This window comes from Scatophagus argus, chromosome 3, assembly GCF_020382885.2.
Source record: "Scatophagus argus isolate fScaArg1 chromosome 3, fScaArg1.pri, whole genome shotgun sequence".
Classification (NCBI taxonomy): domain Eukaryota; kingdom Metazoa; phylum Chordata; class Actinopteri; family Scatophagidae; genus Scatophagus; species Scatophagus argus.
The window spans coordinates 23,644,107-23,656,977 of NC_058495.1; the positions used below are offsets into that span (position 1 = coordinate 23,644,107).

The 12,871-nt window shown below is 42.8% G+C and overlaps 1 protein-coding gene across 1 annotated transcript in view; it reads left to right on the forward strand.

The window, feature by feature from the left end:
- The window catches only part of cdk18 (cyclin dependent kinase 18), a 33,902-nt gene that overhangs the window by 5,136 nt on the left and 15,895 nt on the right, over window positions 1-12,871 (forward strand). Inside the window, exon 2 of the mRNA XM_046384865.1 lies at window positions 12,117-12,252. Within this exon, the coding sequence (XP_046240821.1) occupies window positions 12,135-12,252 (118 nt within the window). The 5' untranslated portion in view covers window positions 12,117-12,134. The remainder of the gene's footprint in view (window positions 1-12,116; window positions 12,253-12,871) is intronic.

Here is a 12,871-nt window from a genome sequence, read left to right on the forward strand (position 1 = left end):
TTTTCAAATGTCACCAGAAAAGGCTGAGGCTGAGGCTGAGGTCAAGATGCTCTGCTATTTTAACCCCTGAAGTCATCGTACAGAAGTACAAGTATGTGCAAGAGTGTGCGTGTGGATGCAGCAAGATAAATATGTGTGTGCCGTGTTAGCTGATGTTAGATGAAACATGGAAAGAATCTTGCCTAAGTTTTTATGTTGTGGTATTTTTTTCTATCACATGTAAAGCAAAGGTGTCAAACTTTCTGACTTATGTCACGTTCTTCGTCTGTTCTGCCATGATGACAACTGCTCCTCATGCTCACTATGCACCTGTGCTTCTGTCGCACCCACCTGTACTTCTGTCTAACATACTGCAGGACTCCAGATACACTTTAGGTACCCACCCCCCCAGAGTTTCTTCACAGGTTCGTTAATACAAAGCAGTTTTATAGAAACGACTGTGCTTTGAGTCCAGTTTGAGTGGGTATTGGCCTCTGCCACAGCTGACACGATCTTTCAACAATCTGTACAACATGAGAACATTATAAACCAGTAAGCAGTGTTTTGGCCTGTGATAGGCCTTCAAATTCATAGATCTATTGCTCAAGCTGTTTTTTATTTTATTATTATCTTACCAGTACCTGAAGTGACACACCTACATCAAAGCAGTCCCTTTCATTGCTAATTTTGGTCTGAATGCCCACTTAGTCAGCAGCAGCAGCAGCCACAATCCAGACCCAGTAAGTAACAGGAAACAGGTGCATGCATGGATGATTCGAATTAATTCCAATGCATCGAGTACAAGCACGATTTCTTGTAAAATATATGTATGAATGCTTGTGAATCTCAAAACAAAACAACCACCACGACGTGTGGCCTGTGATTCAACAAGCCAGTCTGATGTTGACCCCCCCCCAGTCCTGTTGTCATTCACGCACAGCCACCGGACACAGTAGGCTTACTGTTCGCACAGGCACCAGGGGGTGACATGTAGACCGCCACAGACAGGGAGATAGAGGGTTTTATTGTCTCTGCAGCACTCTTGTCAATTTTGCTGCGACTGATAGCTTCATTATCAGCACTTCTCTTAAACTATTCTGTGCAAAACTGTGAAGAGAAGTGAGTTGGATGAGGGCCCAAGGGCCATGAGGGATTAACAAGCGAAGAGAAACATGGTTATGTCAGGCAGAGCTATGGGGAGTGTGATGTATAGGCATACAACTGGGCAAATAAGACAGCGATTGTTGTCTAGTGAGGCCTGACTCCAAGAAAAGATGGGATGGCAGGAAACAAAAGGTCATCTTTATTACAGCTTCAGCATGGACACGCTTTGTGCAGTGTGTCATAAAGATGCCAAGTAACAGTTATGTTGGATTTTTCATAATTCATCGGAGGGATGTGGGCTTGAGCACACACTCGAGGTTGATTACCGCCTGTCTGGGCTTAATTTGGACAAGGGTGGGGGGGCACCCCTGAGTTTCTTTCATCTCTTAAACCAATCACAGACACGGCTTAAGCCAAGTCTCACTCGAACATGCCCTTTTAAGAAAAGTGTTCAGGCTGAAACTGGTGTTTCCTGCAGCCTCTAGGAAGTAAAGGGGTGGAGCTTAAGCTTGGCTTTATAGTGCATTCATGCAGTGTTAGAGTAATTGGAAAAATGGGCTCCCCACTGAGAAATTCATGTGGGCCCCCCCTCAAATCGGAACAACAGTTCGTAAAATATGTCATATATGCAGAAACACGGTGAACAAAAGCAAATGCTTGGTTGATGGTTACATTTTTTTTTTATTAATTCTTGTACTGCATGTCATTTTTTGCTCATATGCAGTCTGTACTATGGTATTTGGTTGTTTGGTTGCAAACGTTTCTGTTCACTTGGAGTGACCTAGATTATTTTTAAAAGTGTAATTTTAATTTAATCAGTTGTTTTAGGAAGGAACTGTTGCAGGGGGACAAAATCACTTACAGTACAACTCAACTTCTCTGTAGCATCCATCTTGTTTCCATTTTACAGCTTTGCAACAGCTCATGATACCAAAATTGGAAGAATGACTTTCCAACATGGGAAATATGATCATCCAAGGAGCGTGTGAATGCACCATGAGTCTGTCTCAACTTCCTGTTTGGTCACACAGTGCGGTTAAAGGCAACAAAGAGAGGAGAGTCTCTCTTCAAGCCTTTTTTTTGGAGAACATGAGAATGTAATCCGATGGTGAAGCTAGTTTTCAAAACTCTGTCCGGTGAAGAAAATCATCACTTCAGATGACCGGGGTAGATATGTCACAAATGTGTAAATTATCACACAACCCGGCAGTTTCCCTTACGCTTATTTGTAGCTCATTGTTTTGGAATCCCAGGCCGCCAACTCGGCTCTCATCTGCTTCGTTCCCAGCAACAGCCTGCCCAGCTTTTTATTTGCTTAACATGTACAAAGACTGTCAGAGCCCTGCTGGCTGTTTGCTCCTGCTTGTTGTCTTTATGCCAAGTTAAGCTTTCAAACTAGCTTCATATTTAGCATACTAGCATAATCTTATCATCTAACTCCCTCCAAGAAAGCGAATAAGCATTGAAAAGGACACGAAACCTTCTGTGAGAACAGAGAAAAGGGCAGTCGCATATTTGTCACTGTCAGTCTGACTGCAGATCTAATCAGGGCTGAAACCCTGTTATGCAAGTAGAAGTGCTGCAAGTTCCTGGACAAACCCAAATTCGACCTTGTACCTTTTGACGCAAACGTGGACAGCACTTTATTTCAGTTGCACTCGCAAACTCAAGCTGAACAGTTCACATTCTGGCATAATGTGAGAATTCTGTGTGAATTCAGGTGATGTTATCCCAGTTCACCAAACACTTTTCAGTTACATAGACTTGCATTGCCGTCATTGCATGTGTGTACTTTTGTTGGTAGGTGGGTGAATAATGGCAGCTGGAATCAGATTAGCTTCATTAGAGACTAAACACACCAGCTGTTTAACACTGACTCTCTCTTACCACTCTGGTTTCTGTGAAGCAGCCCTGTCACCACCATTCATCTCCTTTAGGGATAATGTGTGTGTGCGTGTGTGTGCGGTCGTTCAGCCAAAGCTGTATTTTCAGTCCATGTGAACTACTGGAGCACACAGTAATGTAACCTCAGGCCCAAGGTCAGTTTTAGCGCAAAAGACCCGTATCACCCATCACACACAGACGATACAGGCAGATGTGTGTATGTGCTTCTCTGTGTCGCTCTCTCTCTCTCTCTCTCTCTCTCTCTTTCACACAAACACACATACCAACACACACCCTCTGTCCGGCAGAACAGAAAAAGAAGCAAGGTATGAGGAAATGAGAGAATAAAGACGAGGATCTCTGAGTGATGAGCTCCTTGAAGCTTTGCTTTGAAAGCTTTGTTTAAAAGCCATATGCCCGTAACACAGCAGATTATTTCTTACATATTAATTTCTCACAGTCTTGGTCTACTGTGAAACTGTTCTGCTCTACAGCTTGTGTTACTGTGATGCCAGGCCCACATAACTGGCCGCAAGACTCCTGGTTCAAAGAAATGTTCTTTAAGTGTTGTTGACTTTCCTCAAGTGAGTGGATAAAGGTTATTACTATTAATGGGACTTTATCAACAGCATATCAGCAAAGCATAGCACTCAGAAGATAAGAAACCAATTTAGAATTACACAAATAGAATGTGTTTTATTGTTTGCCCTTCTGTTTTCGTCCTCCCTTGAATGATGGAAGTGGAAATAGCAGATTGCAAGTCATTTTTCTTTCTTTTTGTCCCATGTGGTTTGTAGCTTTACTGTTGCTGCTTCCCAGAGATCACAGCTTGTGTTGGCAGCCTGTCCAGCTGTCAGGATCAGGAAGCTGCCTTACAAGGTTTCACTGGACAAACTCAGCAGTCAAATGAAGCTGTGGACTCACTGTTAGCGGGCTAACGTCCTGCCCCGATGCTGTGCCAGAGCCTCTTGTTCTTGTACGAGGATCTCAGAGTCATCCATTCATTTAATTCCAGCAAACCAGATGCAGAAAAAAAACAGAAGACACATTTGCCCGAAGGTTTGAATCAGCGCGTGTGCACATGTGAACTCATCGTCCAGTATGAGTCACGGTCGTGTATCTCCATGTTGTGTGCCTCATATGTAGATATGCTGTTGAATGTGTGTCATTTTTTCTGATGACTGTGAGCACTGACCTGTATAAAACCACGAAGCCCATCGAATCACGACCCACATCTTTTCCATCTGCTGGCGCCTTTCTAAATCAGTACACATGAGGGGAGTTTTTTTTTTTTTTTTTTAAACATTCATTTAAGCGAAGCTGACATGAGTCTCTGGACTACTGACATATGGCTTTTTGCTGAATCAAACACACTCCTCCTCAACCTCCCCAGAGGCAACAACCACTGAACTGGTCAGTGGCCAAAAGGACAGTATTTTGTTTGGTTTGAGCAGCTCATGTTTTTATCCATTCCTCCCACTGCAACAGCTCTACATGTTAATCAGTGCATTAAGAATTAAAGTAACTGGATTACTGTTAACTCTCTGCTATAATATGATTTCTTCAATTTCGTAAATGAGAAATGCAGTTTCTGTCATCAGGGTATGAGATTAGAGACGCCTCATTTGGATTTCTCCTGGAGAAAGTTGATTATTGTTGGACATCGGGGAGGGAAATCATCCTCTGAAAAAAAAAAAAAATCAGTTCAGTCTGACTAAAACTAATATGAACTGAGTCCAAGTGAGACACATTTGGGCTGTAAAGGTCTGGTCACACCAGCAATTAAAACAGCAAAATTAGTCAGGTCATGTCAAGAGCTGGTGTATCAATAGCTCGTCACTTTGTCATTTAATCCTGTTCGGTCCCCATTTGCTTTATTTGTGAAGACATGGTGCATTTAAAGAGTTTTGGATGCACTCAGGTGGCCTTCACTGTCAAGGCGACATCAGTCAGTTGACCGTCATCGTTGTGCAGTTTGGTTCGGTTTTCAGAATCGGAATCAGAATCAGAATTCCTTTATTAATCTGATTTGGCACCAAAACTACCCAGTTTAGAAAAAGATCATGATTGACTGACGTGACTTTAGACACGAGCATGTTATTCATACTCCATGTGCTGATACCTGAGTGAATCAGTCCACAAATGTAAACCTGCACACATCTGCTGAGCCAAGTTCGACTTTGGTTGATTTCAGCACATACATTCACACCTTCAACCGATGGTAAAACCGTGTTTACACTGCTGATCTTTGAGGGAACGGAGGGTCCAAAATGGAGGAAAGTCAATGATTAGCTTGCTCGTGTTGCACCATTCACTTTTTTTTTCAACTTCCTCTGCCAAAGACTGAAAAAAAGAGCTGATGGTACAAACATGCCTTTAACTGTTGGATCTTCTTGTCCCTTAACTAATCGGTTTGTCACCTGAAGGTTAGCGACTCATCTACATATTGAATGAAATGAATTACAATCCTGTGAACAAAACCCTGGTTGCGGTAGAAAGCACATAGAAGGCGGTTTGGCGAGCTATCACGACTGACTGGTGCTAACTTGTTCCTGTCTCAGTGTGCCATCTCTGCAGCTACAGCAGTTCACCAGGCCTGTGAGTACCCATACGTCCTTTGGTCACGGGTGCAGATTTCTTGTCTCTTTCTTAACCTGGTTTCTTCCAGTTTTTTTGTGTGCATGTCAACATGATCTGGTGAGGCTGTACTCGCAAAACTATTGTCACAATATCTAATTTCTAATAAGATTTTGCTATCCCTCAAAATTACACCACTGACAGGTGAAGTGAATGAGATTAATCATCTGTTTACATTGCAGCTTGGGTTCTGGCAACCGGGTGGATGTTCTTTGACACACATTACTCCATAACATTTTGAAATAGTTCAAGAATGTCGCAATGACCACAGCAACGGTCTGCAGACTCCTCAGATCCCAACCTGATTGAGAATCTGATCAGGATAAGTCAAATCCACCGTCCCAACAGGTGGACAGGACCCAAAGGATCCCACATTCTGATGCCAGTGACCACAAAATACTCCTCGAGCTCCTGTGTCCCTTCCCCTGACAGCTCAGCGTTGTTTTGGCAGCACAAAGGGGACCTACAAAGTATCAAACAGGTGGTTTTAATGTGGCAGATGATCGGTGTATGTCACTATTTTGACACTAGAGCAATGAAGCTTAGGCCATTGACAAATTCTGGAAATACCAACGAGTGCAAATGCCCCAGGCGCAACAAGCCCTCCCTTTAAATTTTGCCTGGACATAAAAAAAAAAATATTTTGTGTATGTATGTCTTCTGTGTTTAGTTTTGTGTATTTCATGACACAAAACACAGGAGGGTTTCTAAACCACAAACAAAAACAACGCAAACCCTCGTGGTGATGAGAGGCGGAGAGCAAATCGACAAACAGACATCAAAGAGGAACACGGATCAAAAACAATGAGGAGAGCACTGCAGTTAGCATCCATGGAGGATCACAGCTATGGGCAAACTGAGATTTGTTGGCACTTCTCCTGCAGCACATGCACTTGTGAGATTGAGTGTGTAGTCAGACTGTGTCACACAACCTGAGACGAACTTCCTCTCTTTGCTCGAGTAGCTGTGAGAGTGATGCCACATGCTTTTCACCCGCTGCAGGCATCCAGACTCTCAAATTGTACCCTTCTCCAAACAAAGGACGCTGTTGTCTGCGAGATAGATGAAGCGGCCGCCAGTTTTTAACACACATAATTGTTCATCACAATCAGGAATTTTATCATTCACGGCCCCCGCTATTAAGTTGTTCAAGAGGGAAAATGAGAGAGCTGAGCGAATAAAAAGAGGCTCCCAATCTGCGGCTGAGTCCTGTTCAGAAAAGAAACACTTCAGATTTTATATTAAACACCAGGCCAGAGCAAAAGAGCAGAGGTGAGGAGGGAGGGCAAGTGAGAACCAGAGAAAGCAAAGTCAGTGTAAAAAGAGATTTGCAGATCCGCCAAACCAACTGCATCCAGACTTGTGCCTGTCTGAACACAAACACTCGCTGTTTTGTCAGAGGTGTCATGTGAGTGATCTTCAGCCCTGATATGCACATGGGTTTGTTGGTGGTTATGTAAAAAGAAAGTGCTTTATTTACCTGAGACAAACAGATTTCAGAGATTCACTGTCGACTACATTCAGCGCTCTTGGCCTTTGGTCTGTGCTGTAAACAGGAAGTAGCGCTAGCACTGAAAGCTGCTGTTTTGAGTAATTTTTCAGTGATTTCTGACAAATATTTGGGACCAAAGTTATTTCAGATGAGCATATTCCTGGGTTTTTACTGCCCTCAGCCAGGGCTGGAAGGGAAGCGCAAACCTTTTTTCATGTTACTGAAGCTTTCAATCTTTGGTGTTCAGCTTGCATTATTGTGTTGTTTCATTGCTGCTTTTAACTCTCAGATTTGTTTGTTGTTCAATTACGTGTTTGTAAAAAGTTATGCGGCTAGCAAATTGTTTATAGAGGTGGTTGGCTTGCTTTGCTCATAATGATCAGATTCCTATTTTTTCAAACTCCAAACCTCAGACACAAAGGGTAAATCTCTCTACAAGATGCCAGTTTTCATCACGTGGGTATATGTGATTGGAGGCCAATCCACTGCAAGTGGGTATTTGTTGAGGTATGGAGGAGATACTGGTGGTACAGGCTTTTAGCCACACTGCTAGGATGGTTGCAGTCGGTCAGTTGCTTGGTCAGTCGTTACAGAATTACATCTCCAGCATATTTCTGCAGACCTGAGGAGACTAACTTCCTACACAAAGTTAACTACACCCTTGTATCCTCCGGACTCACACTGAAGAGTGCTGTCTTTTCCTGTTCATGTTTACCCAAAGCTTTGCAAACTTCATCCACAGATAAGGAGTAAGTTAAATGAAAAATTGTCTTTTGTATGTATTTATTTATTTACTTGTGTAAAAAATGTGGTCCGGGATGAGGACGTTCCCATGAAATTGGAGTCCGAGCTACGACAACGTTTATTTGAGAGCACTGAAAAGAAAACACAGCCTAGCATCAGTGAATGCAACAGAAGGTCATTTTTCATCCACATCATAACAATGAACACTGTCCTCCTCACAGAAAGATCACAACAAATCAAACTAGTAAAAGGTCCTTACACTCTTGTGACACAAGGACGTCTTTGTACTTTTGTTTTATTTTTGAGCACAGAGCCAACTGCAGTGTACATTAGTCCTTTTGAACTCCTGTATGCAGTGTACTGGAGGTACTCCTTTATTATTGCTCTTTACTGCTGAGGCACAGGGGGAATCTGCCTGATCACAGTATCACAAAGAGGGAAAACATCAGCCACAACCACAAACACACCAGGACTTTAGTCAGCCTAGTGGTATTGATTTCTCTCTGCAGTGTGAGCTTCTTTCTTCCTCCATTCTTAACCCTTCAGTCTGCTTTATATCTGATGGCTTTGATTAAATTTACTGAACTTAAAGGATATGATATATTTCATCTGACAGATAATACATTTCTATTGATTGGTAGATTTTTATGCGCTTTCCAAACAGTTTTATTATAAAGTATGACTGTCAGATTATCCATAGTGAGCTGCATGAGGACTCCCACCGCGTTGCAGAAAACGATTGCCCCTGGAATGTCCTACACTTAAAAGACGTTAACCGCCCGTTTACTGTCCTGACGGTTGAAATCCAATGTGACCGAGCTGGAAGCATTTTCCAGCTTTAGAAATATACAGCTGAGGTTTTTTGTTGTGGCTTCAGCTGCTCATTGAACGTGATTGTGAGTCCTGCCTGTAGCACCGCTGTGCCAGTTTGCTTGTCTGTACTGCCGGGAGAATGTTTCCGTCTTCACTGAAGAGTCACAGGAGCTGGATTTGATTGGTTTCCTAAAGGCTTTTCCTTTTCCCAATTAGAAACTGTCCTTTTCTCTGAGCTGATCTGGGGATAATTTGGCTCCACCGTTGCCTTTTGAGCTGCTTCCTCTTCTCCTCTGGCTGTTAGATTTATGGCTGCCACCCACATTTCTCTGGTTCTGAGAATGGAATATCTTCATTATTTTCTCTAAACTGCCCTGCCTCTGTGCGTGTCTTACACCTCTAAACGCTGCATCTATCACTTCGAGAAATTACAGTGTTGTGTCTGTGTCAGCTTTGTGTCTTAATCTGATTTCACAATCATTAAGGTTTTCCGTTTAAACACCCTGTGGTTGTGTCAAAGAGGATTTCCCAAAGATGTCAACACGATGAAGTCGCTAGCTGTTCGCTTGCGTCCTGTCTGGATGCTCGCCTCTGCCTGCTGGACCAGCTCATCTTCATTGTCCCGCAACGTCATGACTTTTGCTGTCTTGCACTCATTCACGACTGACATCACTGGCGGCTACAGTTTACTCCCTGATCTGTAAAAGCCAATAGAGTGGAGGCTTTCAGGGACAAACAGCCACCTGCTCAGGAAGCTGTTGATTTTCTACTCCAGAGCTTCTGCTGTTGACAGGGGAACCTCATTCACTTGCATTGGCCACAGGAGTGTAGCAAGGACTCCCTTCCTCCCGTCTTTATACTGCCATCATTGAACTCCACTGTGGCTACTTTGATGAGCTTGACCACATTTTCAAAATTCTATCAGCCTTCTGAAACAAACCTCTCTGTGATTGTTGGGTTTTTCCATGAAAGCTCTGACTGGAGATTGTTGGTTGTTGCTGCTTGCCAGTAAATCATCCACACAAGATTATGAAAAAGTTTGTAATTTTTTTTTTTTCTCTGAGCTTTTACAAGGTGAACAATCTGATGCATTTTACACCTGAGTCCTTCTGCACCTCCTCTATCAGTTATCATCATATCCCACAGTGGGCAGCAAAATTATCGCCAAAGTATCGATCATAATGTCTTACAAACATTTTCAATATTCACTTAACAGCCATAAGCATGCAGTAACCGTGTGAGCTCTTACTTTAAAAGGTGTGTTTTCTTTCCTCAACAGATTCTGTACAAAAACTATCCATCTGCTTAAAATCCAGGGCTCTGAGCTGGGGCCAGTTTCACAGAGATATTTGTTTATTTGTTTATTTTCTAAGCTTAAAGTCATCGCCGCACCACCATCAGGCCAAAGGCTGATTTATGGTGGGTCGCTTGGCATGTTTGATGATGACTGTCGCCTAACAGAAATTAATGAGTCGTGTGTCATTTTCAATGTATGCTTCAGCTAAAGGTTTTTAAGTTGTCTCCATGGAAACCAGAGACCCCCCCCCCCCTTGAATATTTTGAGTTTATTCCTGTCGCATTTAGTGACACATAATCTGCACAGACAGCTGTTAAAATTACACACGTACATACTGTATGTTTGTATCTATTACCTTTCCCAGTCTGTCTATGAGCGGCAGGTCCCCCTCACTCCCTTAGCTGGGAAATAAAATCAGTGAATCAACAAATAACATACACTGTTGGATTCTTCCTGTGGACTTGAAAAAATATTTTGGTTCAGTAAATGTGTGTTGCGAGTCAACCTGGTGACGTTGGGCCAGCTGCTGTCCTCTGAGCTCCACAGGAGCTGCTGCTGACAGACGGCTGCCTCTGCGGACACTGAAAGCAAGTCTCAGTCGTAGTGTGGATTTAAAACTACTGTCTCCATGGTGACTTTGTGCACTTCCCAATCACGCTGCGCGACAAAATATGACAATGTCCGTGACATACGAAAACTGTCCTGGCATGTGACATGAAATGAAGGTGATGAGCAACACTTTTTCTTCCTGTCTAAACCATTTCTGTCGAGCAACACTCTGTCTCAAATAACATCTTCAGGGTAACAATCGAAGATACCTGCTCAGCAACATCAAATTACAAAAGCAAGGGAACTATGGCTGATAATTTGTACACTGGTGGTAATGTTATGTAATGAGCAGCGGGAAGGGAAAGCTTGAAAATGAGGACGTCAGGAGTCATCCTCTCTCTGCATAAACATTTTCAGTTGGAGTGAAGCAAGCTGAGTCTTGTTACATGGTTGCCCTGCTCACCCAAGCTTTTTAGTTTACCAAAACCCTAGAATTTACCCAGAATTCTTTGCGAATTAGTCCTCCATAAAATAGCCCAGACCTCGCCAGCTTTGTTCCAACAGATGAAGTTGGACATCTTTTAGACTAACTAGTGAGGTTTCCTTCTTGGGAATTTGAACATTTTTATAATCCATGCAGTCTTTGCAGTGCTTGTGTTATGCTGTGAGTTAGAAAGTTACTGCTGCTAGTGGCAGCTGTTACCGTGTTATTCTTGGGTGGATTATTGTCACTCAGATCTGGATGCAACACTTTCTGTGTATTTTGTTGAGGTTTGTGTGCATTTCGGGGTCCATGCATGCATGTATTGTCCATATTTACATATGGTATGTTCCTAATTGGATTTCAGGAAAGCCATTTGACCTGCACTGTGCAGCAGTCAGGGTGATCTGACGACACTCGGTGGTGCCGCAGACACAGCAATATCCTGATGGATTATTGAGGCTTAAAAATAACAGCAGGGAATGCGGACATTTTCTGTAACTACACTCACCATAAACAACCCTTAGCCTTCCACAATAATGAGCAGAAACACACACGTATGCACACATTTCTTGTCAGCAAAGGATTCATGGAGACCCCATGACACCAATCTCTGCAGCACACAGACCAGAGAAAAAGAAGACAAGAAAAAGTTGAGAGGGTAAAAGAAAAAACTCCAAGCGAGTGAAAACTAACCAGTAGGGCTGGCTGTGGTTGTGTCGCATACTGAGGGAGCGACTTGATCAGATGCTTTCCTGCTGCTTTCTGCCTCATTATCAGATGACACAGAAGACGGTCTTTGGTTAAACTGCACATTAAGATCCATCACAGCTGCACATCACGCTCTGCGGCTCATGTCATGTAGGCAGTGTACAAAGGAGCGCTCACACTTCAGTTTCTTTGATTTAGGCTGTATTAAATGTTCTGTGTTTTGGCAGTTCTTATTTTTTTAAAAAAGTTTTGCATTCAGAAAAATTTCATTTCGGTGTGTTGTTTGTATTACATGGCCATGTGTAACAGGTACTGCATCTTTAAGCACTGGAGTGTGTTGATGCATGTATTGTATGCAGTGATGGACTGGAGGACTGACTGGATATTGAGGTTTTGTCTCTTGTGTGTCTCTTCCTTCTCTCCAGGGTCTGCTCCTCAGCACCATGAACAAGATGAAGAACTTTAAAAGGCGTTTCTCTCTTTCTGTTCCTCGCACTGAGACCATTGAGGAGAATGAGTTCACTGAGCAGATCAACCAGCTCAACATACGACACACTCAGGGTAGGAACCCCTATTCCCCCGTTCAGCCATGGGGAAACTGTTCAGAACCTTAAACATGTACTTCCCCTCATTTTTTGGAGACAGGATTCTTTCCAGATGGTTTTGAAACTAAACTGATGCTGACAAAACCAAAGCTATAGCCAGGGAGACTGTTTGCGTTTGATAAGTCGTCAAATATTGACTAACTGACAAGATGTTTTCACTGAAAAAGCTTTCATTATCCCACTGTGCACTTCCTGTCCAGCATCGAATGGCTGACAGACCAAATTAGTACCTAGATGGTGAACAGATTGGAGCCTTCAGCAGCTAAAGAACCAAACATTTTTCTCAGCAGTTGATGGGGACCAAAACAGAACTAAATGGAAACAGGATGTTGAATGGAGGCCTACACTCACCAGAGACTTGACTCCATGTTGGAGTCTGTATCTGTAAACTGCCAGCACGTTGTTTAGGCGATGACATGTCATTATTCTGTTTACGGCATGTTACGCTGCCCCCTGATGGACAAAAAACAATGACTGCAACTTTAAGCGTCCAGGGTAATGTAAGGGAAAAGGTAGATAGATAGATAGATAGATAGATAGATAGATAGATAGATAGATAGATAGATAGATAGATA